Source organism: Geospiza fortis, unplaced genomic scaffold (assembly GCF_000277835.1).
Source record: "Geospiza fortis unplaced genomic scaffold, GeoFor_1.0 scaffold171, whole genome shotgun sequence".
Classification (NCBI taxonomy): Eukaryota; Metazoa; Chordata; class Aves; order Passeriformes; family Thraupidae; genus Geospiza; species Geospiza fortis.
In genome coordinates this window covers 2,941,811-2,967,586 of record NW_005054313.1, presented here as the reverse complement: position 1 = coordinate 2,967,586, position 25,776 = coordinate 2,941,811, and the positions used below count along the sequence as shown (strand labels likewise).

At 40.1% G+C, this 25,776-nt stretch overlaps 1 protein-coding gene across 3 annotated transcripts in view; it reads left to right on the top strand.

Moving 5' to 3' along the window:
* PDE8A (phosphodiesterase 8A) overlaps positions 1 to 25,473 on the top strand; it is a 139,082-nt gene extending 113,609 nt beyond the window's left edge. For 2 of the 3 annotated variants that reach the window (XM_005419618.2, XM_005419617.2), the window contains exons 6-22: positions 523 to 611; positions 843 to 921; positions 2,637 to 2,774; positions 7,030 to 7,118; positions 7,689 to 7,740; positions 7,841 to 7,883; positions 8,812 to 8,889; positions 9,836 to 9,906; positions 10,430 to 10,594; positions 12,950 to 12,998; positions 13,264 to 13,399; positions 15,108 to 15,306; positions 18,046 to 18,263; positions 19,084 to 19,216; positions 22,104 to 22,268; positions 23,158 to 23,287; positions 24,033 to 25,473. In XM_005419618.2, the coding sequence (XP_005419675.1) occupies positions 523 to 611; positions 843 to 921; positions 2,637 to 2,774; positions 7,030 to 7,118; positions 7,689 to 7,740; positions 7,841 to 7,883; positions 8,812 to 8,889; positions 9,836 to 9,906; positions 10,430 to 10,594; positions 12,950 to 12,998; positions 13,264 to 13,399; positions 15,108 to 15,306; positions 18,046 to 18,263; positions 19,084 to 19,216; positions 22,104 to 22,268; positions 23,158 to 23,287; positions 24,033 to 24,139 (1,941 nt within the window). In that variant the 3' untranslated portion in view covers positions 24,140 to 25,473. The remainder of the gene's footprint in view (positions 1 to 522; positions 612 to 842; positions 922 to 2,636; positions 2,775 to 7,029; positions 7,119 to 7,688; positions 7,741 to 7,840; positions 7,884 to 8,811; positions 8,890 to 9,835; positions 9,907 to 10,429; positions 10,595 to 12,949; positions 12,999 to 13,263; positions 13,400 to 15,107; positions 15,307 to 18,045; positions 18,264 to 19,083; positions 19,217 to 22,103; positions 22,269 to 23,157; positions 23,288 to 24,032) is intronic. The other variant, XM_031055979.1, reaches the window with a different exon arrangement.
* The last annotated feature ends 303 nt before the right edge of the window (positions 25,474 to 25,776 follow it).

Sequence of the window (25,776 nt, the reverse complement as noted above, 5' to 3'; positions counted from 1 at the left end):
AAAGATTCAACATACAGGCTCATACCTGGTAAATATGAAATGGTTTTTAAAAAGCGAAAGATACTGAGATCATTGCTATAAAAACCTCAAAGTCAACAAAGATATATTTCACAGAAAATTTTATTTTCATCTATATAGACAATTTGGTATATTAGCAGTTCGAAACTCATAATAATTTCAAGTTTTAACTACTTGAGACATAACAATTTTTTCATTGTTATTTTAAGAAAGCTAAAAGTAGATTTTAAAAAAAATATAGTGATCCTGCTGACAATCACAGAGAATAAACAGGTTGGTTAAACCTCATTGCCATGAGGATCTGTCACCTTTTCAAAATGCAGTAACTTGAAAAGTTTTGCTAGTACCAAAAAATAATCTTCTCTCATTGCTCGTGTCCCAGCATGTTCGTTTTTGGCATATCTACTCCTTTTCTGGTTCTTTATAAAGAAAAGAAATCAGAGCTTCAAATCCTTGCAGACAGGAATGTGTATTAATGAAATATTTCTAACCTTTTATTTGCAGAGATATGTAGAAAATTCTAGTAGAATGGCCTGTTACAATGAGTTGATTCAGCTGGAATTTGGACAGGTGCAGGCACAATTCAAACTAAGGTAATTTTACCAAAAACATTATCAACACAGAATTTTCAATTTTGCCAGAACTTTAATAGAGTATTTATTTTAATCTGCAGTAGTTAATTATAGAATGTCAGTTACCTGAAGAAAATACGCTAATTGTTAGACTGCAACATTATTTAGTATGGAGTTGTAATACTTTATTATCATATATAAGAAGAATAAAGTGGATAAAATTTTTTTGATGCCTTTTTCTTTTTTCTCCAGGGCATGTAATTCATTATTTACAGCATTAGAGAAAAGTCAAGAAGCCATTGAGATCACAAGTGAAGACCATGTAATACAGGTTTGTTCCAGTCATAACTACAGAAAATTCCTCTGTGTTTTATTTTGTCTATGATTACACTTATTCTTTCTTACAGCACAAGAATCTAATCTAACTTAATGGTTCTAAAAGATTGAAGTGAGTTTAGCTGTAGAGTAGAATTTTCTCAATTTAAAGTGTCTGGCATAAATCAAATAAATTCTAAGGGAGATTGTTGTTTCTGAATGAATAAGAATTTACTCTCTTGTTTCTATTTTTTGTATTGATTCCTTATCTCTATTATTCATTCCTTCTCTGTGTCGAAAATGAATGCAGCCACTGGCTTATGTGCACTCTTTTCCAAAAATATTTGATGTTAGTTTGATGCTCTTTAAAATATAATGGATGTTCTATTCAAATAATTGTACTTTTTTTTTTTGATTTGATACTGTTTGACGTATCAGAATTTTTGGGCCAACTGTTTTTAAATGTAATCCTCTCTGAGAAATTTCTTTAAAACAGGGAAAAGAAATTGTGCTTAGTTTTGCAGTTCTGAAAACCATCATCTTTTTAAAGGAGTTAGTTCCATCCCTTGCCATGAAGCAGTGACAAGTGATTTTATTATCAGTAAAGAGCTTGAGTCTAAGCCCCTGGGAATTATAACATGCATACAAATTGTACCTTCTTGAGCCAAATCTTGACAATGGCAACTTCATTGAAGGATGTGCCTTCTTCATCCCCTTTACAAAAGTAACAGAACACATCCTGAAGTTGTTTTAAATACACTTTTTGCAGACCAAACTTTGTCCCTCTGCTGACAGCCCCAGGGTTTGAGAGAAGTGGCACTTGCAGGCGTCCTGGAGCTCCAGCAGGCACAGGGAGGGGAAGGAACGGTTCCTTTGGGATGGAGCTTTTAGAGGAGAACCATTAGATGTAGAGTGGCAGCTCTTCCTTTCTCTCACATGAAAACATTGTAAGTTGTAAAGGCTTTCAGATGCTGCTGTGCCAGGACTGTGCTTGTAACTCAGCACTGAGAGGCCAGGAAGGGGTGGGCTCTTGATACCAGCATTCAGCTTTGTTGGGCAAGGGCCAAAAACTGCAGTGAAATGCAACATGCACTTCAGGGAGAAACCTGCTTTATTAAATCCCGCTGCTTCCACTCTGCTTGGCTGGGCTTGGCCTGGACGGGGCCCTGACACAGAATAAGATGATGAATTTGCCAATATGCAACATGCACTTCAGGGAGAAACCTGCTTTATATCCCGCTGCTTCCACCACTCTGCTTGACTGGGCTTGGCCTGGACAGGGGGATAGGGGTGGTTGGCCCTGACACAGAATAAGATGATGAATTTGCCAATAGATATGGATAATATTGCTATGGTATTCCAACATCCAGTTGGTGATTTTCAGGAACGCTGAGGTAGGTTTGAAGTTTATTGGTTTGGGAACTGACAGAGCCAGTTTTTCAGGAATTTATGTTGTCTGTCTAAACTCTGTTGGATATGTGATACTCAACTGTTTGTGCAATTTCCCTCTCTTTGCTGACATGCACACACTCTGCACAACTGTTCTAGCATGGAAATTCCTGGTTTGCTTCACAAAGAAAAAAATGTGAGCATCTCTCTCAGGAATAGTACATGCAGACATTTATTTCAGGCTGGGAAAGAGATCTCCTGGTTAAGCAAGCAAAACAAGGGATTCACTTGTGTTTGAAGTATTCTGTTGAATGGGTTTGTTTTTGTTTTTTTATCTCACAGTACGTCAATCCTGCTTTTGAAACAATGATGGGCTATCAAATAGGTGAACTAATAGAAAAGGAATTAACAGAAGTGCCTATAAATGAAAAAAAAGCTGATTTCCTAGATACTATTAATTCCTGCATAAAGATAGGAAAGGTGAGTAATGGCATTGTATCACTTTTATTTGCTACCTGTAAAAGTTATTGTAGTCCAGCAGTGAAACACATTGTGACTTGCAACTTCACAGACACATAGCATTTGCAACTTAAAACAAGAACAGGAAGTAAGCAATTTTTCATTTTTAAGGGCTTCTTTCTCTTTTCTTGCTTGGTAGAGATACTTGTTTTACAAAAATAAGTGACTTGCTGTGTTTCTTTATAATTTATGCTGTTCATAGCAAATGGTGTGGGAGTACCGAAGAAAAATGAGATGGATGCACATGTTATCTGGTGCTATGTAAATGAGAAAAGTACCATATTGAAGAATTTCACCATGAAATGTGGAAGCTGATTTGCAAGTTCAGAATGTAAAAATACCAAGGAGACATTTGCAATATCACTTGAAAGTGACTGGCAGTGTCAGCTGCCAGCTGCCAGTCTGTTTAATTCCCTAATGGCATGGGAGCTGTCTAATGGGTTTTCATTAGAAGGGTTCATTGCTCTGAGATGAGCTGGTTCCTGATGTCATTGAACATGACAGAGTGCCTTGTAGGGAGCAGATGATGGAGGCTGCACAGAGGGGTTTGGGAAGGGCTGTGTTGGATGATGCTCCGTGGCCCAGGGTCATGGGCATTGTCCGTGGGAAGCAGCACAGCATTGGCACAGGGCAGGGAGATGCCCAAGGGAATCAGGGCACTCTGGATCTAAAAGCACAAATGCAAAGTTATGGTCAGTCGTGCTCTGGGGGTCAGGGTGCTGACACAGCCCTCAGTGGCAAAAGCTGGGTGCAGATTCCAGGTGCATTTCAAGGAGATTGTGTCGCTCATTTCCACGAGTGTTGGCCTGTTGGAAGAGATCCCAGCAGCAGACAGGAGTCTGGATTGTGGTGCTTCACACTTCTGTTGCCTGACTGAAGTTATTTCAGTAAATGTGTGCAATACAAAACTGATGTTAGGAGGGAGTATTTATTAAGTTATAATTCAAATGCATTAGATGTGTCAGGCTTTAAATCCACACCATCAATTCTCACGATATAAAGTGATAAAATTGTTTAATATTTTAGTGAGCTGATAAAAAATTTATTAGTTATGGAAATATATTTTACTCTATGAAAGATAGAAATCTAAATCTAATTCATCTCCTTCCTTGTACTAATTTTACTCCTGACTGTGTGGCTTTAACAGTGAAGGCTAATGAAATACTGCCTACTAAACCTGTCTGTCTGGAACAGCTTAAGCTGTTTTACGTGGATCTATTCTCTTTGCAGGTATTCTGTGTTCCCCTCTGAAACATTTTATAATATGTAATCTATGCAACCTTAAATTTATATGTTAATATAAAAAATGAATTGCCAATTAAATTATTACAGGAATCATTTGCAAGTAGAGGTTAACTGTGAGGAACAACCTTTGAAATACTTGAAGTTTTGAAATAATTTGTGTCAAATTATTACAGCATTTTCAGAGGTGCCTGAGTTACCTGGATCATTCTGACATTGTCTGTGTGTAGTTTTCAGATTTGTGATTTCTTTATATCCTAAATTTAGAACACTGCTTCTCACTGCAATAGGCCATATTTTGGCTACAGCAAAGTAGGTTAGCGTAGGTTTGTGTAGATTACAGCATATCAAAAAAAGCAAACTGTCTGCTGCTGTGATAATCTCCTGTCAACAGATTTGACTTTTGTTTTGAACAAATATGTACACAGAGTAATAAAAATATTAAGAAAGCAAGTTTTTCTGATCCTTGGAAAAATCTTGTCTTTAAATGGAATTTAGGAAGATGGACTCTTGCAGTATTTCACCTCTTGTGCTGACAAGCATAGTGCAGTGAGCAAGTTCAGTATAATAAAACAGAAGTTCATAGGTGTTATACTCAAAACTTGGAAATTGCAAGGTACATAGGGATTCTTGGGTCAGGATGTTGTTTCTCTTAGCAAAAAGCATATCTCTGGGAGTTAATTTTTTGTTACTACAGCTGTCTGTAATTTGCCAGAAGCCAATGTTATTGAAATGTTCATCCATCCGTACTTGAGGAGTTAAAAAAGAGTTGTGCTTTTCTTCATTCTTCTGTTTCATGATTCACATTGCATCCATTAAGATGAAATGTGCAACTCTGACTAGAATTTCTGGTGCCTCTGCTCTCTGCAGTCTGCTTTAGTTCTGCTTTTTCTGCAGTGAGATGAACACCTACTGATGAAGCAGACAAGCCATGCTATTCCTCTCCCCCTTTGGGAACTGTTGGCAAGGTCTTTCCAGAGGGGGTGGGAGAGCCATCCCACTCTGTGATAAAGGTCTGTGGCAGCACCTTCCTAGCTCAGCCTGCAGTTCTGTGATACTGTGTTCATGGTGTTTATTTTGGTTTGCTCTGTTTTCTGCAGTCATTTGCTGAACTTTGCTGTCTGGTGCAGGAAGCCCCAGTCTAAAAGGAAGGCTGAGCTGGGGGTTCCTCACTGTGGGTAGAGGTGTGCCTTGGCCTTCCTCATGGAGTTTGGGAGCTCAGCACTGATGCACTCTGTAGGGAGTGGCACTGTGGGGTTTGCTGGGTGTGCTCTTTGCTCTGGTTTGATCCCAGCACCCCCACAGCAGGAGTTGGTCATGGAGCTTGTGTGGCTCCAGTGCAGACATAACCACGGGCTTGAGTGACAGCACATCTTGGGAATAGCTCTTCTCTGCTGGATTGCTGACAGAGGCTCTGGGAGAAAGCATATGGTGTTCTTAAAATATGTTTGAGTGACATCCCTGGGAGAACTTCACCTACCAGCAGGAGTTTGGCTTGGACCTCCTGCTTCTCAGAATTGCACTGACCTTTTCCCTCACACATTTCCTGCCACAGTTTCACAGGTTTTAGAAATTCACAAGTTAAAAAATCGATCTGTTGACTAAGAAGAACACATTAGTGAATAACCTGCCTTGAAAAGGGTATGCTTTCAATGAGGGAATTATCCAATGTGTAGTTTGTGACTTCACCCTTTTGTGCACATCCTGGGTTTATTACCTGGGTTAGAGATCAATTACTCATCTCTACCTCATCCTGGTTGTCAGGAAACTATTGATGTGCATACTTTTAATTATGAGAGCATTGAATTTTGTGGTGCTTGCTTTATCTTCATTTGTATTCCTCAACCAGCTCACGGAAGGCATTATGCTCACTACACAGTTTGTTATTCACAGTTCTTTTCTCTGACAGATCCTCAGAAAAGCCTTTCATCTTTTTTTTCTGTACAGCCTGTCACCATGCATTTCTCTGTGGGCTGCAGTCTTATTTGCTGGCTCCATCCACATAAATGCAAAACTATTCTCTCTGTACCTGTGTTCTGGCCAGCTTGACTGTGAAATCTGTCGGTCTCACATAAATAAATACATATTGTGTGCCTCATGAGGGTGTTTTCACATACATAAGATCTGATCTAGTTTGTTGAGCTCAACTGAAGTACAGCAATTGGCCTGAGCAGTTTGTGTTAAGTGAAAATAGAAGATGGATTTAATTATTCATTAATCACTTGGTATTTAGTAAATGCCCAGCTCAAAATACACATCTGTTAAAAAAGACCACCAACAGCTATTCTAGGGATGGAATGGGCAATCCTAAAACCAGAATGCTTTTAGAGGGGAGGCAGAATCTAGGAGCTATTCTACTGGGCTCTCTTCTGCTTTAAAAGAGAATAAATCTCTGCTGCATTTGATAGTGAACTGACAGTATGGAAAGTAAATGTGCTGGGGTACCAAAGCACTTTGAATTCATTGTTACCCTGTGATGAGACATGCCAGCCGTGCAGGAGAGGTGCTGTATCCAGCAGGGAAGGTGATGAGGGTGCTGTAACAGCTTTGCAGTGACCTTCCTGTCCTGGGTCCCTGGGGAACCCCCACCTGCAGCCCAGGGGACTCTGCTCCAGGCAGAGCCTGCTCTGAGCTCCTGCTCTCACAAGGGTCTTTGCCAGCTCTCCCCAAAAATGATCTGCAACACCATTGAGGTAGGATGGGGAAGAGAATGCAGCTAATTCCCACAGCTCCTGAGTTCCAGCTGTTGCCATCAGAGCATTCTCAGGCTGCTCCTCTGGAAGTTGTCCTGCACTGGCAGCAGCACAGTGACCTACAGGTTACTTACAGGGGAGAAATCTGAGGGTTTGAGTGCAGTTTAACCAGTCCTGCCTGGTTTTGTGTTGTGAGGCAGCTTTCAGTGAAAGAAGGTCTGGAGCTGCTGCTTATCTTCATGTTTGATCTGAACTTGCTTCCACTTGAATTATTTTTTCAGGAATGGCAAGGAATGTACTATGCGAAAAAGAAAAATGGAGATAGCATACAACAAAATGTGAAGATACTACCTGTCATTGGACAGGGAGGGTAAGTGTGCAAGCTGAAGTCATGATTTGTGTCTGAATGAAGGCTCAGTTTAGAGTTCAGTTGCCTCCAGCAGATATTGGATCATCCTGCTGCTGAGTATAATGGAAGCTTATGCAAGGAGGGGTGCCTCAGACCTCTGCACTTAATTCCTTGGGGAAAAAAAATCAACTTTATATGTTGTGTGCAGGGAAAGTGAAATTCTAATTATTGCCCAAAAGGAGCAAAGATGCAAATGTGCTCAGTTGTGACTCTGACTCTTCTAATTCTCCCTGAAGTGCAAGTGCACCCTCTGGTCTTTTTGTGCTTCTTGTTGGTGTCACAGGACCTACATCTTGTTCCACTGAGCCCCTGTACTGTGTCCTGCCATGCTCACTCTTCTGTGCTCCTTCCATGGCTCTTGCCAAGGGTTGTTATGGGATGAGGTCGCTGTGGGCTTTGATTCAAGCATGTCTAGATTTTTATGCAACTTCCACTTGGTCCCCCAAATCGAGCCTTTGGAGCAGCCAGGTGTCAGCACTGAATTAGAGCTGAGGTTTGGATGGGAATTAACATGCTGTTTTTTGCCTGCAGAAAGATTAGACACTATGTGTCAATTAGTAGACTGTGCAATGACAACAATAAGGTAAGTGAAAATAGTGCTATGCTCATTTTAGTTTGAGCCCTAAGTATAACAAAATAATGGCAGAGTTCTGACTAACTGGATTTCTCATACTGAATTGTAGGTGGAGAAGACATGTGAATGTATTCAGGCTGAATCTCAGACAGGTAAGACATGTCTCTTCTGTCCCAAGAACTGGAGAACATACCTGTGGAGAGAATGAAGGCCACTGTTAGTGATTTGACTGAAAAAACAGTTTCACAGAACAGTCCTATTTACCTACTGATTAGCTGGGAATCCAGCTCAAAAGGCAGGAAAGTAAATACAAGCCCCCTCTCTACCTGCCTCACTTTAGAGGTGACATAAAGCAGCCCACCTTTGAAAATGCTGTCACAGGGCCCCAAGTTGGTGTCATGGTGTTGCTGGATTCAGTGCCACAATTCAGCTGTGGGTGGTGGATCCCTGTGACAGAATTGGAAATGAGAAGGATGCTGTCATGTCATGGTGTTGCTGTGGCTGCTCTGTAGCTCATGGCACCTGTGTCTGCATTGCTCTGATCTGCTTTGTGGGGAGCTTGCATGTAGGTGGGAATGAGGATGACCAACACTGTCATTCACCCTCATCCCACATATCAGCACTTCAGTTAGGACCTCCTTGGCATCCCTGCTGTTGTTAACTGTAGTCTTAGCACAGGCTGAATCTTGGTGTCCCTAAGGAAGCTGGGATTCACTGCCCCCCTTGCTGGCATGTGCTCTGCTGTGGCCCACCTGGTGGCAGTGGTTACTTGTGTGAGCTCAGGTGTGCTGCACAAGTTGTGTTCACAACTGCAGTTGTGTCACAGTGGCAAGAGAGGAGCTCTTCTCTCCACAGTTTGCTTCTGCACAGACATTTAGGCGTGTTCTGCCTGAGAACTTGACTGGGCTCAGGACAGTGTGATAGGGCAAGAGCTTTAAAAGGCCCTTTGATCAGCTCTCATCTGCTGAAGCACTGAGGTCAATGTCACTCAGCTGCTGCCAGGCTTTTCCGAGCTTCAGTTCCTTTTACATACATCTAGGCAAAACTTTGTGTCATTATGCAATATCATTTTCTTCACAGATACTCAGAGTTGCAGACACAAAGACATGAGGAAAGGATCCCTGGATGTCAGATCCACAACATCTCGTGGGAGTGATGGTATGTGAAACAACTCATCCTGTTGGGTCTGGCTGAGTTGGAGTTGTCATGCAAACCCAATACACAAATTATTATATTTCTTTTCTCTTCCCTTGATAGAGATATGAAGATATTTTTTCTTAATTTTGTTTTCTTTCACTGTGTTGTATTTTGCTTTGTTAGATCACCCCAAACATGCTGGATGAGTCACATACTCAAAACTGTTGCTGACACTTAGATGCTTTTGTTAAATCATCCCTCACCACAGTCTAGGCAGCATACACTAGTGAAGCATGTCTGTGGCAGTGAGAATACAGTCATGTTCCAGCATAGCAAAAATAGCATTGACTCTTCTTCTTAAGAACTGCTCAGCACAATAAGTAATAGAGATGTCTGCATTTCATAGGTAGCATAATATCCAGAAAAATTTCATCTTGACCTTTTCTTTGCAGAACTGAAATTGCTAGCCAATATAAAACATTTGTTTTTAAATTTCCAATGTAATAGCCCAAAACCTCTGCTGTTTTTATTTGGCATAGGTACCCACTTCAAAAGAGCTTCAGTGATTTCCCTCAGCTTGGAAGCTGACGCATTATGACTTGTCATATTGCATCAGGCAGCAAGAGTAGATACATCCTGTAATAATCTGAATTCACTAGTTACCTACCTGTGCCTGCCAGTTTATACACACATATCTGTCTAGTCCTTTAACTGAGTTTATAACTGAATATTTAAAATAATAAAGCAAAGCCATGATTTTGCCAGGCTGTTGCAGCCACTCACCTCTAATCAGGGACATCAGTGGTTCAGCCAGCATCTCTTTGCAGTTGTGCATTCTGCAGTAGGTTGCCTCTGAAAGGCACAGCAGGATAAGCAGTGCAGAAAGGGCCTCAGGAGTTCCTGGCTGATCCTCCCATGAGCCTTGTGTCTGCAGTCAGGGTACAAATTCTGCTCTGTTTTGCCACAGGCAGCTCCCAGCGGCGCCGCTCCTCCATGGCCAGGGTCCATTCCATGACTATCGAGGCTCCCATCACCAAGGTAATGTCACAGCTCTGCTCTGCGGCACCACCCTCCCACTGCTGTAGCTTCCAAAAGGCAGAAACACTGAACAAAAATCCCCCAAACCTGCTTGGTAGAGTCTCATCCATGGAGTCAGCCTTCACATGATCCTGTTTAAGAAGGAGGGACTGGAGTTCCTCCTTCTTTCTTATTGTCAGCTGCTTTCTGAAACCATTCAAAGATTTGTCAAAAACCAGCTCTTTAACAAATTGTGAGAGGCAAGTGGGAGAAAGTTACATTAAATCCATTCAGAGACATTTTGAGGCTGTGCCTTGGAGGGGAAAGTCATTAATAAGATTGCTGTCCTTAAGGCCAATATCTTATTTTCAGAGTCAGTAGCAAACATCAGTGTTTCAGTAACATCCCTTTCATTTTGATTTTCCCCCACGCAGATTAAAGTTTTATGTCTTGTTATTTTCCTGAGGTTTTCATAGTAATTAATGAGTGTCTCTGTTTTTTAAATACCACTTCTAAGTTCACAATATGTCTGATGCTACATTAGGTAATAAACATCATTAATGCTGCACAAGAGAGCAGTCCCTTGCCAGTTGCAGAAGCTTTAGACCGGGCTTTGGAGATCTTAAGAACCACTGAATTGTACTCTCCACAACTGGGGACAAAAGATGAGGATCCACATACAAGTGACCTTGTTGGAGGATTAATGACAGTAAGTATTTACTGGCACAAACAGCTCTTGATTAATGTTCACTGCCTGATTTTCACAGTTACTTGATCTTTATCATCTGCCACGTGCTCCATGGCAACCCTACAATGCCAAATTTCCAGGAAAAGCTGCACATGTCTTTTTGTGGACTTTCTCCCCCTACTTGAATAATGTAGCTCTGAAAATGGGAAGGAAATTGACCACCCCCTTTAAAACATTAGTTTAGCTAAAAATAGAAAGTAAAACCAATTTTTTTTTCAATGTGACTCATTTGATTAAGGTATAGATGGGAGAAGAAGAAAGAAAGAGAACCAGATATTTTTTAAAATTTGTTAATGAGGATAAGGATGACATGGCTTTGGGGGGCTTTTCAGTCTATCAAAAGAATGCTTTCAAAAGAATGCAAAATATATATTTTTGTTGCTGTTTCTTGGATTATTTTTGTACCTGTAGCATAGTATCCAAAGTTGAATAAAGGGCACATAGTGAAGCAAGAACTGAACCCAAACCTTCAGAGCCTGGAGTCTGACCCTCCTGATGGTTACAGATGAGTTTAGATGAATGTTACCTGTGCCCTAAGGATATGTGCTCTCATCAGTCTGTAAGGTTGCATGTGAAAGGCTACATCAGGACAAAAATTTACAGTGTGTTGGATGCAAAAAGGCTCACAAAATGTGAGCTTTTCAGAGATGTCGCTGGGCTATTATAATTTCATATTGGAACTATCAGGACACCTTTGCAGTGTCTATCTTCAAATAGTTTATGTGTATTTTTACCTTTAAAAATACCACAGCAAATACCTAATCAGGAGAAACGTGGGAGACTCCAAGAATTCCAGGAGAAGACCTGAATGGTTCATACTGGGTTGTATTTACTGAGTAGGCAAAATTTATTGTTACCTTAACTACAAAAATATAGGAAGAATATTGATACATATAATCATTAGTCTTGAAGTGAATCTTTTCTCCTGCTGAATACATAAGAGTCCATAAACTGAAATGGTTTCTTCTTTTTGTGGATTGTTGTATTTGGTCCATGAACATGAAGATAACAATATTGCAAAATATAAAATCTTTACTAAAAATAAACCCAAGGCTTTTTTATGGAGCAATAAGAAAAGCTGAGAAAATTAATTTCAGAGCATATGGCATGGTATGAGTTTTAAAGTTATTGGAGAGAAACATTTTTCCATCAAAGCGTCTGCTGAAAACAGAATTATATTGTTCCATTTGCATTCAGAAGTTACATCTGAGAAGGAAACAAGTAATATGTTATTGGATTTGAACTCTCAAGCAGGAAGGGCATTTGGAGTTTAAAGATAGATTTACCAGATACAATTACACCTGCTATTTCAACTCTTAAAAACTAATCTTTGATTCTAAATGATAGGCAGGATCTGGTGACCTAAATATTTGTGTCATAGCAGTTCTATTGAACAGCCACTGTTCCCTTTCCTTTTAAATCACAAAACTCCAGACTCACATACAAATGTGAAAATAAGACTTAGATATAACAGCTCTTTTAAGAGTGGATATTCCATGTCAAATACAGGATCCACATTTACTTCAGCTATAATTGGTGTGAATAACATTTTTAATAAGGTGCATTCAGAATTTTTTTTTTAAACACTGTTTTTTTACATCATGGGCTAAACATGAGCCAACAGCTGTAACCTCGAAAGAGCAAGCAGGATTTGGGCCACAGCATTTAGAATTACAAAACAAAAAGTAAATATTAAATACATAATTCTGTTAGTTTTAATCCATCATCTCAGTGTTCACATCTAGGCACCATGCCAGAATTAAGCCTAGGAGGCACTGAACTGAAGAATAAACAAGTTCACATTCTGTGTGAAAGGAAGCCTCAGAGTAATTTGTTCCTGAGATTCTCATGAGATTCTTATGCTGCTGAGGTGACTGGATGTGCCAATCCCAGGGCAGGGGAGCAGGGGAATGTCTCCATCCACTCCCTCCCACCGCCCACCTTTGCTCCTTGCTGGCAGTGTGTGGACACGCCGTGTCTGCTCTGAGGCACAGACCCACAGCTGGTGTGCACATTGGCCAGGCAAAGACAGATGTGAGGCTGCAATTCCAGACCTCCATCTGCTCCTGAGAAACCTGAGTTTTTACCTGCCTGAGTCCATATTGTATCCCCTAGCCTGCAGTTCCTCATCTGTTACGAGCTCTGTGTAAACCAGGTGAATCTGAGCAGCACAAACAAATAAGGGAGAGGCAGCTCTGATGACTGTGACAGGCTCAAGTCAGACTTCTCTGAAGTTGTTTGCTACTACTTGGTGTCATCACCCCCTAGACCTATTGTTCAATACCCTCCATTTAACTTGCAACTTTCATTTAACAGGATGGTTTACGAAGATTATCAGGGAACGAATACATATTGTCAGCAAAACGTAAGTTTTAATTTGGCAGCTAATTTAATTTGACATGCTACAGAAATTTAAGAAACAGGGGAAATGTGATTAGGTGTCCTTTTTAATGAGCTTTTTTTTGGGGGGGAGGTGTTTATCTGTAAGCATTTTTCTGCAGCATTACTGAGCCTGGTGTTACTACAGAAGAGAAAGCATGGTCATTCTGTAAAATTGTATCTCACTATTAAATATACTACTTAATATACTGTTAATAAATACATATAGTAATAACTGTATTCCTCAAAAGAAACTCATCAGGTTGCTGGCAGTCTGAGCTCTCCAATCTCCCTCAATGACATACCCCCACGGATAACAGAGGCAATGGAAAATGAGGAACAGTGGGATTTTGATATCTTTGAACTTGAGGCTGCCACCCATAAAAGGTCAGTAAATGCAAGAGCGCATAAAATGCATTTGCTGAAAATTGACTTAAATGTCATCCTCTAATCAGATCTTTAAGTTTTCTGCCTGTGCTTTTACAACTGAATTAATTTTATTTTCAATGTCAGATGTTTGAAATTTTCTCATTGTCATTTCTAGTTGTGTATGCATCTTAAATAGCTTCTGTTTCATCATGCACTATTTCCTTCAAATTCGCCAGCAGATATAAGTAAAGATTATATATCTTTGGTATGGTATAATGACAATACAGCATAATTCTTAAAACCTTCCTTTATTCGGGAATAGAAAAGTTATACAAATCAAATTATTTTCTTGTGGGGATTCAAATTCCTTTTATGGCAAACTACACACAGAATCAACATGCTGGTCTTGATTTGATCAGTTAATAGAGATCAAGTTTTATTTTCTTTCCATTTGATTGGGAGGGTTTTATTCCTGAACAGTTCCAATACAGCTTTTCAGTAGAATTCCCATTACCTTTCTCTGGGATTAGAGCAAGGTCTTTATTCTAAAATCTTGGCAGGTTACATTTTACATATAAGCTTAACTGAAGAACATTTACTGATAAAAAGCAGGGCATACCAATTTCCATCACAGAAGTTTTCAAAAGCAGATCAGCAGCTTTGATAGACTACTTCATTAGTAGCAAAGGCTCCCCCTAAGACTGTAAATTGTTCTTTCTGTTTAAATCCTTGGTTTTATTTTCTCATGCTTATAAAAAGTTCCCCTTTTGGGTCTAGTTTCATGTATCATGCTTTGTCTTAGGTAAAAGCTTTTGTGAGACACCAATTTCGAGGCCAGATCCTGCAATTAGTTGACTATCTTAAACATTTTGTCAAAATCCCAGATCTGTAAGAGCTTTGAAAGTTATTCAAAACCAAAGTCTAAGAAAGATGTCAGGCACTTAGTTAACAAATATGCACTTCATTATTAGACTGTGGTTTTATGAGCCAAAAAGGTGCAAAACTCCCTAGGGTTTTATTCTTCTTTAAAATGATTTTATTTTAAATGAAGGTATTTACATCCACTTGCTTTAGGTTTTCTTTCTTTGCTGCATTTTGATTCCTAATGAAGTAATAGAGATAAGGAATTTAAAAGAAAGCTGTAAAAATACAGTCAGTCTGTGTGATTTACAACATTTAATGGGTACATTACAGTAAATTAATTATCCCAGCCAGCATGCATGAGATCACCAGGTAGGTTTCTCTGTTCTTACTGATCTGGAGAGACCACAGAGGAACAAAGGAGGTACTTTGTTGCCTGTACTCTTATTAAAGGCAGTATAATTATGATTGCTTCATACTGTGTTTAAATGACAGCAGTTCATTTGTTAAGATAAGTAAAGTGATTTTCAATGATTCACAAGTATGTATATATTACTAGTATTGCCTTAAGTCCAAGCAGACATATTGTAATAAAGCCAGGATAATTAATTGAATTTTAGTGCATTACAGTTCCCTGACAGAGAAACCTGGAGACACCTTTGTCTGACACTGGCGGGGATTAAGGGGGATTTGACTTTATGTATGTCACAATTCCAGTATATGACACAGTAATTCTCTAACAAGTCCTTACACATCATTACATATGTCATTAGCTAAAAATGCTGTGTAGATTCACACTGTTTATGCTATATAATATTCTTTCAGCTGCATTCATTTTAAAACTTTCTGTTTATTTTTTCCACAGGCCTTTGGTTTATCTGGGTCTCAAAATATTTGCTCGCTTTGGAATCTGTGAATTCCTAAACTGTTCAGAATCCACTCTGAGGTCATGGTTACAAGTCATTGAGGCTAATTACCATTCCTCCAACTCCTACCATAATTCTACTCATTCAGCAGATGTACTACATGCTACTGCTTACTTCTTGTCTAAAGAGAGAGTAAAGGTGAGTCCACATCTATGTGAAACAATGCAGGTGGGAAATACAGGTGCAATCAAAGAAGGATCTCTCAGAAACAGATTCAAAAGCCAAATATCTGCCCAGTGCCAACCAGTTTGGTAACTCTGAGGTCAAAGAACTGGGGTGCTTTACATGAATTCTAGGATCTCTCTTACAGTATATGTAGAAGGATGGATACTAATATTACAGAATTGAACAATTCTTGATGGGAGAATAAGAAAACCTTATTTTCAAGTAGAACTTCTTCATATGGTTAAACCATCTCAGATAGGTAAGCTAATAACATAATTATTTTTGTGATGGCACATGCCAAATACAGATTTAACGTGGTAAATTACCATCTCTTATGTCTTGTGATGATCATTTTGCCAAAGATTCCCAAGACAATATAGGCCGTAAGTAGGGTGTATCACCCACTAGAGAACATGCCCTGAGGCTCATAGAGACTGCATTGGAGGACAGTATTGAAAAAAATTACTTGTCACTACCATAGCACCCACTGGGGTATTAGAACCATGAAAACCAGAATAAATCAGAGTGACTTTTGCTCTCACATGCCCAGACTGGAGAAGGGGAATAAAGCAGTGCCTGGTGTGTGTGCAGTAGAGTGGTGGGACATATATTTCTGAGTCACAGTCTTGGGTAGAAGTTCTGAACTGGCCTGCCTAAGGATAGCACCAATGATGGGCACCTGGCTGAGAAATTTGTGACTGTAAACAAGCTTCTGACAGCTCATTAAACTGTAGTAATTCCGTTAACTTGGAGCTGCAGCTCATTAGTGTGCTCTCCAGGGGCTGATTTACAAATACTGTATGCCAAGAGGGGATAGAACATCACTGGATTTTTTCAGCCCCTGATTTGCCAGAGGTTTAAGCTGGTCTTCCCAAGAATATCTATGAAAAACAGACAAGATCTGGATCCATTTCAATGCCACAGAAGCATGACTGCCTCCTCTTTTTCCAGAATGTTATTTCCATTCCTCTGTAGGCATAAGAAGAGAAAAAAATGTTGCAGCAACAGAAGGAGCAGAATCAGAGTTCAGAATTCTCTCTTCATCTTTTCAAAGTTACAGCCCAGCTGCTTGAGTGTTGCACAGAGTTCAACTTAATCTAAACACAGAAAGCCCAATTCTGCCACTGAAATTCATGCTGAGAATATTTTTTTGGTAACTTGAACTCAGTTCAACTTGCCTAGGAAGATTTTCTGGCTCCAAAATTGAAGCCATATTCTCAGAACCGTTTTCACTTCTGTGCCATGGGAGTTAAGATAATGAAGTTAGAATCCTTGGCTTGGCGTTGGGTGTAAAAGTGCTGTAAATCCCTGTGAAATAAGTCAGGTAGACTGCTGTGGTCCTCCAGGTCAGGTATTCTCATGTTTCTGGCCATTTCCCATCTGCACAGGTCTTTCTCAGCCGGACTGAATGCTGCTCAGTGTGTCCCTCTGAGGAAATCCCTCTCTCAAATCCCTCTCTCCAAACTGCATACCACAAAAATAGAATACCACCAGCAGCAGCTGAAAGAAAGAAGGAAGAAGTTTACACACAGCAAAGAGTATTTCAGACAATGCTAACTATGAACTGGAGCAGAAAGAATTATTTGCCTACTCTTGTTCTCCATGAGACTCTCTTGACAGTCCTCAATGAATAATTTCCCTGCTCCTGCAAAGTCGGGTCATTGCATAATTTCAGGAAATGTGAAGAAGGGCAGGGTTTGTCTTTTCACCTACCAAGTGTAACTATTCTGAATGGTAGTAGTGGGCCCACAGAGAATTTGGACCTCAAATTAAAGCAAATTGGAATGAAAATTGTCTGGCCTGCTCCCAGATTCAAATGGGAATATTTCTGCTCTTGTGTCTCTTTCATATTATTAAAATTTTTAATATAATTGTTTTGTATCTGTGATCTTTCACAAATGCCAGTATAAACACAGCACAAAGGCTGGTTTCCAAATGTATATAAAATATTTCTGAGATGCTTCGTTCTTGTTCTCCTTTATGCTATTAATAAAGTATTAGCACTTCAGTGTAAAATCTTAAGAGTCAAATAGGTTTGTATTTCATGACAGGGTAGATAAAAATAGACATAAAGTAATGCCCATTGCAAGTAGACATAAAGCTTGGAGTAGCTGCATGCTACCAGAATCAGAATATGACACAGAAAGTACAGAACATGTGTCATGTAATTTATCCATGGATACAAAACATTGAATATTCTCCATAGAATATGCATTAGCTGTAACCCAGGACAGCGTTATTAAAGAACTGGATGTATGGATAACATTCCTTTCAAATTGTAAACCTCACCAGCACGTAAGTGGAACATGATTAGAACACATTAAATTGCCAAAGGAAATTAAGGAGTGCTAATAGAATAATTTTTAGCAGTATTGTTCTTTTTTCCAAGCCAAATACCTTAACTCCAAGTGAAGGTGGTTTCAGTGTTGCTAGAAAACACAAACTAATTTATTACTTTACATTTGTTTAATTTGATGTGCTGAGACAAAGGTGTGGTTAAGGCAAAATTTAAAAGGTACAAAATGACCAAAAAAGTCACGCAATGTTCAGTGAAGCTTCTAATGAATTTTCCATTGCTCTCTGTAGAACATCTGACCCTTGCTGATCTCCAGAGTTTTGGCTTTTATTCTTCAGTGACTTGGCTTAATCTTATGGACAGAATAGGGTTTCTAATGAGTCTGCCAGGAAAACTAAGCACCCTTCTATTTTCAGCAAACTCTGGATCCAATTGACGAGGTTGCCGCGCTCATTGCTGCCACAGTGCACGATGTGGATCACCCAGGAAGGACAAATTCCTTCCTGTGCAATGCTGGCAGTGAGCTCGCCATTCTCTACAACGACACGGCCGTGCTGGAGAGCCACCATGCTGCCCTGGCTTTCCAGCTCACCACCCGGGATGGCAAATGCAACATCTTTAAAAACATGGAGAGGTAAGCTTGACCCCCAGGGTCCTTGTCTGGCCACCTACATCTCTCACTTCCTTCTGTGTACCAAAAGGCAAACAAGCATCCTAGAGGAGGGCAGTGCCTGGTGGATAACTGTCCATGGCCCTTGTGAAATTTGCTTCCGAAATAGTAGAACGCTTCTGTCTCTCCTGCAAAGACTTCTGAGTAATTCCCCACTGTCAGTTTCTCCTGTCCATAAAAAGGCAGACCCTATCTAAGGAATTTAGTGTAAATCTTAATGTGAGCAAGTCTAGAAGAGTTGTTTTGTGTCGCTGAATGTAGAGAACAAGCTATGGCTGGGTGGGTAGAGAACAACGAGAGAGAGAGCCACAGAGCAGTGTGAAGGATAATGAAGGACCTGTTGCTCTTGCAATGCCTCAGAGAAGCATTCAGGGCAAGGATGTGACCATTGCCTTGGTTCTCTCAAGATACAACAGAAAAATATTGCTGAAAATTTGCCGGAGAGTGAGCCACAGCTGGTTGTCTGTGCTAAAAGCCTTGGGAACATGCAGGTGTGGCATGTCCCTGCAGCCTCCTAAGCAGCTGGTGCCTCTGCTTCTGCCCAGCTCTGGAACTGTTGCTTCTAGAGATCCAGTCATGCCTGGAGTACATATGTCCCTACACAACACCAAAGGTACTCCTACATCTAACAGAGACACAGCTGCCCCAGCCTTTATTGCTGTTCTTTGTTCCCCTAGCACCTCTCTGAAACAGGAATGATCTGTTGCAATTTTGTTAGACTTGTTTTAGCAACCAGCCCTTTGTGACCCAGCCAACATTCTTAATTGTTTCCTTCTTTAAACAGGAATGAGTATCGAACCCTTCGCCAAGTCATTATTGACATGGTCTTAGCAACAGAAATGACAAAGCACTTTGAGCATGTCAACAAGTTTGTCAACAGCATTAATAAACCCTTGGCAGCACTAGAAGAAAATGGGGTAAGCAACACTGCAAGTCCTCCTTAAAATGCCTAGGCAGGGACTGGGAACCTTTGGCAGTGGGAAATTCCCACATGGTGTTCTGAGAAAGTTTATCAGAAATGTGGAGAAAGAGAGGCTGGAGATTTATCTTTCACCTCTGGGATTGAATCCCTTTCTGCTTAACATGGTTGTCACTCACTTTGCGGGTGAGTGGGGCTCACTTGGATCCTATTAATATCACAGTGCTGTGATGTCGTACTTGGAACCAGGACCCTGGGCTGTATGTTTTCACAGAAAAATGCCATTTTAATTAACCCAGTCGCTCCCATGGAAGAAGTGGCAGGACTGGGCATTGTTGTTGGCCGTTTCTGCAAAGGAGGCAAGGTTTGATTCAAAGTAGAGGCTGAATTACATCCCTCCCAAGGGGAGATGCTGGGGGTGCAGCATAAGGGCAGGTCTGTGGGCTGGCATGTTTTGCATTCTCTGGCAATAAGGGCCCTCAGCCTCCAGTGCTGCCTGGCAGCATTCATGGGGTTTCTGTCTGCTTTCTTTTTTAATCTTTAAAATAGATGATGGTGACATTATGTATCATATAATCAATAGCCATCTGGAACCCCATGGACATAAAGAAATTGCCTGTTAAGAACTCTTTCTGAAAAACCACACCAGTTTCAATAACAGCTTCAACCAGCAGTTTTGTTGCCAGTAGGAGCAGTGTATAATTTTGTTGGAATGATTTTTGCAAAGAGAAGACTTGCAGAAATGGTTATGATAAAACTTGCATTGGTGGCAACGTCATGGAGGAGCTGTAATGGTTTTCTGTATTTTCTTACCATGTTTTTTAGAAAGCCACATTTATGACTGTTGTTTGAGCAGCAGCATCCATGCAAAGAGCAAAACTCCTCTTCTTGCCTATTCAGGGAGCTGAACAGCTGCTGAAGAACAGGGCTTGGACCTGTACAGTCAGAGAGTAAAAACACAAACAGGGGCATAGAAAAATGAAACAAAAGTTTAGTTCTACCCTTAAGCCCCAGAGACTGCAGGGAAATTATCTGCCCCACAAGGCATTTGTGATTCACAGCAAATTGTAGCCAAGGATGGGAAGGAAGACAAAGAATATATAATTTCTATTGAAAACAAGAAGCAAAATGTTTCCCTTCTTTCAGCTGGGAGTTTGTTTGGCAAGTTCCTATTAAAAGGCCTGTAATGTGTGAGTGGGTAAAGCAAATTATTTATTGTGCCGAGCAGAACAACACTGTCAGCCCCTCTTTCAAGTCTGCTGTCCCTCTGGCTGCAGCAGCAGTGTGTGTTTTCTGGCCTGCTTTCCAGTCATGGTGGTGACTCAGTGGAGTGTTTGCAGGCTGAGCTGCCAACTGCCTGTTCCAAATGGGACAGTTCCACTTCTTTTATTTATTTATTTATTTATTATTTTTATACAAATTTGTTCAAAGAGCCATGCTGAGAAGCTGCTCTGTTTGTTTCCTTTCTGCTTTTGTTTCATAAACTGAAAAAAATCCTTTCCAGCTCCAGCATCCTCTATCCTCCCATTTCCCCTCATGATGTCACCTAAGCTGTTACAGGAAGCCAACATCTGACATGCAGAGACACCTCTGCACTCGGAGCAGGATGCTGGACTAAGCACAGTTTTTTTATTCCCAAGACATCTGCATCCAGCAAGTAGAACTGTGCCTTTGGTTTGAACAGATCTCAGAGGTGAACATCCTTTCTTGATCCCTGGTGGTTTATCTACTAGGATATTCTCTACTATCTGTAACTGAACAATCTCTAATTTTCCATACCTAGTTTCCATATTTGTGTTTCTGGAGCTTCCATCACTTTATGTTGGCTTTCTCATATATAATTTTTCCATGCATTTGGAGGTGCATACATCTCACCTTGTTTCTTCTGTTTTCCCTTCTACATACTTAGAAATGAGAGGAAAGAATTGGTTTAGGCATCTCATTTTGGTGAGACCTGTGGAGCTGGTATTTCTGAGCCATTTCTGTACTATCAATTTTTTTTTAAATTACTGTCAGTTTCTTCCTTTAGGAATAACTTTCTTCCCCACAAGAATTTTCTTCTGAAAAATGTCATGGTTATTCTGACCTAATAAAAGGTCAGAATGTTTCTGCTGCTTTGTATCTCCCTCTTTGTACAAAACACTGCAGGAACTGGTAGCACATTATTATTATCATTACTATTTGTCTTCTTCCTTGCTCTGACTGTGGAGCAAGACCTTGTTAGGTGCCAAAAAAGTCTTGTATGTTCCTTGCTTCAAAGAGTTCCTATTCTGAGTGGACAGCAGTGTAAACTTTTGTACCTATCCATCCTTAAAGAGTCCAGCACAAGGGACGGGAATGAGGAACATGCCTGGGAGGTAATGGGGGATCTGACTCTCTGAATAGTAGCAGTGCTGTCAGAATGATTGATACACTGATGGGGTTTGTGTGCCAAGGGTGACTCTGCATCTCTGGTCAGTCTCCCTTTTCAAACCAACTATTCCACTCTTCATGTGCAAGTCCATTAATCCTTGGGTTTCAGCAGAGAGTTACTTTTTTCTGCCTACATGGTTCTCATCACTTTATGTGTAGGGATGAATTGATCCTCTCCACACTTTTGAGAAGGCAGATAAGGAATAGAGGGATTACACGACTTGCCCAAAGATGCCAAAGAGATCTGTCACAAAGCCAGTGAGTGAATCCAGAAACTGGAGATCAGTGCTTGCTCAGAGCTGTGGCTAACTTTGATAATCCACCTATAAATTCAGTTAGACATCAAATCTGGTAGCCACTAACAGAACTGATCCCTGTAGGATGTGCTGAAAGCATCCCCAAAGCACAAAAGCTTTTGCGTTAGTGCATGGAGACCTTGCTAATGGATTGTTTTTTATTCTTAAATGTTACAGAATAATGGTGATGGAGAGTCAATCAAAACTGTTCTCAGGTCTCCTGAAAACCGTATCCTTATCAAACGCATGTTGATAAAGTGTGCTGACATTTCCAACCCGTGCAGACCCAGAGAACAGTGCATAGAATGGGCTGGACGCATCTCTGAGGAGTACTTTGCACAGGTAAGGCAGGTAAAACAGGCTGCTGGAGCTGCAGGTGAGCACCTCTGTAAAAGGCAGGGTGTCACAGAATGTCTCAGGCTGCATTATGTAATCTGAGAAATAATAACCTTTTTATTTTAAATGATGGGTATTACTCATGCTGGTACACAACTAGATGCCTTCAGAGAGATGAAAGTTGACAATTTCTATTGTGCAATTTCTGAAAAATCTAAGCTTTCAAGTTGTTCGGTTTGGAACTGAGCTTTTTGAGCCTTGTCTGCAAATGCACTCCCATAAGACAGAGCAAGGATGTCTTCTGTACCCACATGCTGGCTTTGCCTCTGGAATAGGATCATCAGGTTCTAGTGTTTGGATGGGAGCAGCACTCACTCCAAGAAATGCTGTAAGCCCTTAGCACACTGTGCTGAGGAAAGGTTTTAGGAAAATGTGAAAAAGGAGAGGGCAGTCATCATTATAGATTATATACCAAACACTGCAGTTGGAACTTGGCACCCCAAGGAAGGGGCATGGGAATACAAAAGGTACTTTGCCATATCTGAGGGGGACAGATCACTGCTTCCATCAGAGACTGACAATGGTTGAGCAGCTCTTAGGTCCAAAGCAGTCATACCTTGGTAATGTGCCAAGTTACTTAGGATCAGCTTGTGTGCAGATACAGAAGGTAAACATAACTCTTTGTGGGAAACACTGGAAGGCACTATTTGTCTGCTGTTTTGCTGAAACTGAACAACTAGCTGCTTGAGATTAAGTTGCTTCTGCTTCAGATTCATTCAGGTTCCTCCTTTGATTTAGCAGACGCATGCTCTAGTCAGTGCCAAACAATCTGCTGCTAAAAGAAGCCCATTAACAGAATGTGTCTTAGATGAATAATCACTAATGTTTTTTGCAGACTGATGAAGAAAGGAGGCAAGGTTTACCTGTTGTGATGCCAGTTTTTGACAGAAATACTTGCAGCATCCCCAAATCCCAATTATCATTCATTGATTACTTCATTATTGATATGTTTGATGCCTGGGATGGTAAGAAAAACTCTGCTGTTTCCTGATGTGAACAATTTGTGAACATTTGAAGCTGCTGTGATACAAAATTTCTTTTTTATGGCTCCTAAATAAAGGGAGAGAAAAGGGAAGATTCCTGCAGTTCAAGTAAAATTAATAACGTCATTATTGCTTATAAGTATGGCTACAAGCAGTTCTCATGGCTTGCCTATAATATACTAGATTCAGGCAATCTTTAACTTCTTAAACTTGCTTCTCTGTAAACAGAGAACAGAACACGTTCTCTTTGAGAGCTCTTTGAGCACAGTCATTTTGACCATGTTAATATTGGTTATTCTTCAAGGCAAATTTCTGCTGTCTGGAAACTGCTTGGGGGAGCAGCTGTTTCCTTCCAAGTGCTGCCTCCATGGTAAAAGTGGTCAGAAATGTGACTCTCCTGAATGCCAGATCATGACATGTGACTGAGGTTTGATGGGGCAGGATAATTACAACCATAATTAGCTATGCCCCTCCTGGAAAACTGTGTTCCTTTGCTGGGACTCACAATACCAGTATTAAGTAGATTTACAGAACAGTTCTCAGTGGCCCCAGTGCTACACGAGTGCTGAAAGCTTTACAGCCAAAACTATTTCAAGCCTCAGTATGACAGATTTAAGCTTTTCTACTTAACACAGTTGCCCAGACATTTCAAGTGATACTTAAGCAGACAGAATCTGTGACTGTTTCAGTTCTGCAAGCTCAATACTTTCTGCCTTTCCTTCCATAGCATTTGCTGACCTGCCAAATCTGATGGAGCATCTGAATAATAACATTAAATACTGGAAAGGACTGGATGGAAGGAACCTGCGAGTCCTCCGACCACCACCAGAATAGCAGTTAGACCATGGTGTGTCATTCACTAGCCAGATGCATATTTATTCAAGCTCACTTTTATCTATGTGAATTCAGATTTGTTTTGGTCTCTTCAGTATTACAGTAAAGCTAGCCCATGCACTTGGGGAACTTTCACATTGAAGAGAACACGAGGTCAGCAGTTGACTTCCACAAAGTCCCATGTGTGGACTCGGATGAAATAAGCCCACCAAGTGGAATTACACTGGATTGCTGCAGTGCTTGTACTGAAGAGGGTTTATTACAAACATACTTCTGTGATATCTTCATACCAGCACGTGAAGCTGGAAGACCTTGAAGAGAATCCTCATAAAAAGGACATTCACTAGAAGTTTATCTATTAATAGAGACTCACAGCTTTTATGAGAAAGCTACATGCTTTTATAAGCACTTCAGACAGTTATGTAGAACAATCAGACATTTAAAATGCAACTGTCTATGAAAGAATTTTTTGATCTATGAAAAATAGATGTACTGTATTTTTTCACATCACAGAAGGTGCAATCATTCACTTCTGAGCACTACTGAAAGTGAGTTCTCCTTAAGAAATTTAGTAGCAAATGTAAAAAATAACACAAGAATTTTTGAGGTTGATCGTTAGCATCTATGATTAAAATGTTATGTTTTATTTATTTTGTTAGATGTTCAATATTTTCTATGAATTTATAAATACTTAAAAGCCAAAGCCAACTTTAGATGCATTATAAATTTACATGATTCATACTCATTAATATACATTTAATTGATGTACAGACCTTTTATTTTCATAATGCAAATACAAAATACTATACAATGATACATTTTTATTGCACTGTAAGGATAGAGGTGTATGTTTAAATATTGTCTGATTTATGTTAATTAAAATAAGTTTTATTAAAAAGGTCTCACTTGAGAATAGTAGAATAAACAAGAACTGTATACTGTCTGAGCACCAGAACTGCAGTAGTTCTCCCACAAACCATTGAGGACCACCTGGTCTTCTCTTGGCTACAAAAATAATATTGTGTTGGAACTCTTTGTTTTCTCCCATGACATTTTATGACTGAACTCCCTGTTAAAGTCTGCCTTATTTTATATAGTATTTCTACAAAGCATTCCACAGCGTATATGAAGAGGTGATACTAAGCATCTAATGAATTTCAACATTTTATAGCCAATGTATTTTCCTCTGCTGAAAAAGAAAAAGAACATAAAGCCACCAACACAAACCTTCAGCTCAAGAAGTTTGTAAAGGCTCTGTACCTTCACAATTTGAATGAAACTTCATAGCAACTACCAGAAAATAATAAAATGTATATTTTAAGAAGTGTCAAGTCCTACCCATTTAATTTGAAATGTATATGCACTTTGTAGTTTGCAGACTTACAAACACATGAGATTCTTTCAAAAAACAGATACTTTTTGTCTGGGGAAGGGAAAAGTTGAGGGGGTTGAATGGCATAAGGGTGATGAAAGGTGTAGCTGGCAAGCCCCTGTGTTTGTGGCCTGCCCTTGGCAAACACCAGACCCTTGTGTACCCTTGGACAAGTCTCTTTGCAGCTCCATGCAGTGCCACGCTGTGTTCCACTGGAGGACTCAAGGAGTATCCTGTCAGCCTTCCCAGTCAACAGTGCATCCCA